This window comes from Lolium rigidum, chromosome 4 (assembly GCF_022539505.1).
Source record: "Lolium rigidum isolate FL_2022 chromosome 4, APGP_CSIRO_Lrig_0.1, whole genome shotgun sequence".
In the NCBI taxonomy this organism is placed as follows: Eukaryota; Viridiplantae; Streptophyta; class Magnoliopsida; order Poales; family Poaceae; genus Lolium; species Lolium rigidum.
Window position 1 is genome coordinate 255,069,855 of NC_061511.1, and position 4,223 is coordinate 255,074,077.

At 44.0% G+C, this 4,223-nt stretch overlaps 1 protein-coding gene across 1 annotated transcript; it reads left to right on the plus strand.

Annotated features, from left to right (window-relative positions):
- The first annotated feature begins 296 nt into the window (after positions 1–296).
- Positions 297–1,290, plus strand: LOC124650289 (uncharacterized solute carrier family 35 member C320.08-like). Its single transcript, XM_047189835.1, has 5 exons — positions 297–325; positions 425–493; positions 717–803; positions 888–952; positions 1,046–1,290. Exons 1-5 carry the CDS (start codon positions 323–325, stop codon positions 1,122–1,124), a joined length of 303 nt encoding a protein of 100 aa, XP_047045791.1. The 5' UTR covers positions 297–322; the 3' UTR covers positions 1,125–1,290.
- Positions 1,291–4,223: the final 2,933 nt, after the last annotated feature.

Consider the following 4,223-nt stretch of genomic DNA (forward strand, 5'->3'; position numbering starts at 1 on the left):
ATTTTAATTGCCTTCCATGTGTAGGAATACTGTGTCAAGAAGAAAGACAGAATTGAATATCTTGCAATGCTTGGAACATTTGGGATGCTTGTCACTGGAATTCAGTTGTATCCTTTCCATAATATCATTACTGAAAATGGCATGATTGAGGCACCACGTATTTACTTTCTGTTGTTCTTTCATTGCTTGAACTATCACCACAGTCTTCCGGCAAATATTTCAGTCTATGTTCTTCAAGCAAACTTCACGTTTCCGTACATAAGTAAACCTTAGAACACTGTTTGAGATGAAGAAAATAGACGCAGTTAATTGGTCTCCAACAATGGTAAGATAATTAATTTCATCGACCTGTCGCAACTTCATGTCAGTGCTTATTGACTAGATCAAGAATATAACTAACGCCCTACATTTAATATATCTCCAGATAGGCTTGTTCGCAGGATTTGCGGCAGTATTTTTGGTGTTCAGAACCACTGCTCCTTTTGTTATTAAGGTTAAGGTTCCTCAACCTGTTTAGTCCTATTTTCTACTTTTAGTCTTTTCTAGGAAGGAAAAACTCCCCCTGTTGGAACTCAAAGGTATAAAAAGGGATGGTATCATTTGGTTATGCAGATAACAGTTCGCAACTCATCAACAAGTACTAGTTCTGATGGTCCTACCATTGACAAATAGCAACGTTACAATAGCATTAGCTTACTGACGAGAACTTGTCGCAGATGAGTGGAGCAACTCTGTTCAACCTCTCGCTCTTAACAACTGATGTTTGGGCGGTTGCAGTTCGAATTTTCTTCTATCATCAGCAGGTGACTTTTTCCTGCAGATTCTGACTTTAGACGAGGTGAATTTGCTCTAATATTGTGCTGATATGTCTTATGTGCAACATGAAGGTAAATTGGATCTACTATATAGCATTTTCTATTGTAGCTATTGGTTTGGTCATCTACTCCGTGAAGTAAGTTGGATTCAGATATTTCTCAAAAAATTCATACCTATGGCACTCAAACTACTCAAGTCTAATATATCTTATTGCTTGTGATCTATGAAGTGAGAGTTCTTCAGATGATGATATAGTTGCAAGTACAACAGAACAAGCAACACAGTATGAACAACTTTCACGCGAGTGAACTGCTGGTGCCAATCTGTACTGAGGAATTAATAACATTAGGAATAAGAAGAAGGAGATCACACCTGCCAGGGAATCAATGTACAAAAGTAACAACCAGGCAGCGATAAAAACATGCCAAAAAGTCAGGAGAGGTTTGATGTTCAATCTGCGCAAGTGTTGTAGCATGTTATGCATCTATGAATTGTTTCACATTTCCTGAAAATTCTCATAATTCTCTCATTTTCACATTTTTTTAAAGATAAAGTGTGCATATGCGGAATCACGGGCACGCACTGCACACATACCCCCACAAGCGCACTTGCTAACCACATGCTAGAAGCCTAGAACTGCCGAAGACCGAGGATAAGTCCACAAATCTCGCTAAATTCTTACTGAAGGCACTTTGTTTGTGTAAACGTGAGCACCAGGACTTGAACCCTTGCAGTGGATTCATGCCCCAACAAATCCACCAACCTACAAGAGTCAAGAGATCATTCTTAAACTGCATTTTGATAATGGTGTGTGGCCCAACTAGTTCAAATTTCTATTTCGACCCACACAAATCCACCAGCCTACAAGAGATCATCCTTAAACAGCATTTGATAATAGTATGTGGCGCAACCAGTTGAAATTTCTATTTCGCACAATGACATTTGAACACACCTTGATCCGGACATAGTGAGTAAGCAACAACGTCCATTTGGCGCAATTCCTCTTAGGCATCCGCCCAAACACCACCGAACCACACTCTCGTTGTTGACGCTGAAACACTTCATGCAGTCGAGAAGCAAAGCTGGCCTCTGCCCGATCAGAACAAACCTTACGCACAAACTGCTCTTGAACGCGCCCGGCCGCCCGCCACAAGAAATGAACCAGTGTCTTCCGCACCTGTGTCGTGTGTAGTCGAAGAGGACGTGGTTGGAGCCCGCTGTGGCTCGAGGGCACCCTGGCTGGGTATTTCATCGAACGCCTGGCGAGCTCTATCCTGTATGGGGGTTGCATGGATCAGCACAATCCACCAGCCAAGCGAGGAGGCGGCTGTGGCTAGCAGATTCAGTTCCTATCTTGCCGCCGAGAGGAGAACTTGGAGCACAGCTCATGTTGTTTTCCATGATGATGTGCTTCTTTGCTGAATGCTGAACTGCTGATGGATGTGGCCATGTGGGTGCGAGAGGGCGCAGAGAGTTAGGTACTTAGGCAGGAGACGAAGTGGATGGGAAAAAAAAAGTCTCGGCACGCCGATTTGACGGGAAAATGAGGCGGCCGGCCGGCGGCGGAAGATTGCGCCCGGTGTAGCACCTGAGCCGCGAGCCCGCGACCTGGCGGGTGGAAGGTAATCCACGCTGTGAAGACGATGAGCTCTATTTCCCATTTTGAACGGCCCATGGTTCAATCAATCTTCCGGAGCTTTTCTTACTGGGGTCCTTTGGAAAGAAGGGTTGGGCTAGCTAAGTCTCAAGGATAAGCCCACCAGAAAACTGTGGCAGGCCACCGCCGCAGTTGCAGCTGAGTAAGAATTTCATTCAACTCACAATTGCATATGGGCTTGGAATTATACATGTGGAGTCCCAGCACTATCTATACCACATATTTGTTGAAGATCCGTGCAAAGTTCACACGGTTAAAGGTCTTGGCATATTTGCATTTTAGCCCTCCAGAAAGTTTGAAATCACCCCTAGTACGGACTGGAATATAAGTGCCCCGACCCAAACCCTAATCGCCGCCCCCACCCTCGACCCGTCCCCTCTCCCAGCACCACCGCCCCCCCACCCCCGACCCGTCCCCTCTCCCAGCTCCAATGCCCTCTCCACCATCGAGCAGCACGGTAGGCCGGGCGACCTACGCCTCGTCGACGGGAAACTGTGCGACGATAATCCCACACGGCGGCCACCACCCATCGAGCTCGCCCCTGTCCCATCATCAACTCCAACCAGCGGCGTCAGGCATGGATCCGTGCTCCACCATGCCCTCAGCCATGGATCTGTGCCGATGATGGAGAACCGATGGCTCACCATCCGACACGGTTCGGTGCTCCACAGCCTCGTCACGTCCACCGTCTAGCTAGGCCACGGTTTCCACTGCCAGCCCGAGCGCGCCCGCCTCTAGATCGACGACCACGCGACCTTCGCCGGCAGCAACAGCACGCCAAAGGAGGCGGCTGGAAGCCTGCCTCTCCTCCATGGCCCCAAATCTCTTGGCTCTGTTCATAGTTTCTACATAACTTTTTTTTTTGCAAATCTCTTCTCTTTGGTTCATTTTATTCATAGATTTTTTTTCTATGAAACTTTTGTAATCTGGACACATATGGATCATGGATGATTTTGGTATGAAAGTATGACTTTCCTATTTATAATCTTCGAGCTATGTTTCTTTATTACTGGATCTGCTGAAACTTGTATGTTGTTTTTAATTTCGTTTCTCGATTTGGATTTACTTTATTTTCTTCTTCATTTTCATGAACCGACATGTCCATGTTTCGTGGTGTATTTGTTTTGATACCTACTAAAAATGTCTAACGTGTATGGAACTGTATGAATACCCTCTGAATTTTGTATGAATCCTATATGAATTGTGTATGCATGGATCCTTTGATAATTAGGCATATTTGTCTGTGTAGGAATTCTGTAGAAATCTTTCAGATTTGAATCATGTACGAATCAGTGAATCCTAAGTGAATTGTGTAAGGATCTTCAAAAATTATATGAACCTGTGCAAGAACCTGAGCTCAAACTCAAAAGTGTACGAAAGTGAGCTAACTATGCTTGATACTACCATAAATCTCCCATGCAACTTAGTGTTTCTTGTGTGTAATCTTTTAATAAATTAACTTATGGATAAACAAATGAATGGTTATGTGTGAGTTTGTGCATCCGTTAGTTATTGTATGATTTTTTTCTTCATTATTTGTAAGGGATTGTCCCTGATACGTTGCAAACGTATCTACAATTTTTGATGCTTCATGCTTGTTTTACACCAATTTATATATGTTTTGTTTACACTTCGTTGCACTTGTATACATTTTCTGGCACTAACCTATTGACAAGATTCCGTAGTGCTAGTTCCCTGTTTTCTGTTGTTTTGTATTTCAGAAAAGTTGTACATGGAATATTCTGGGAAT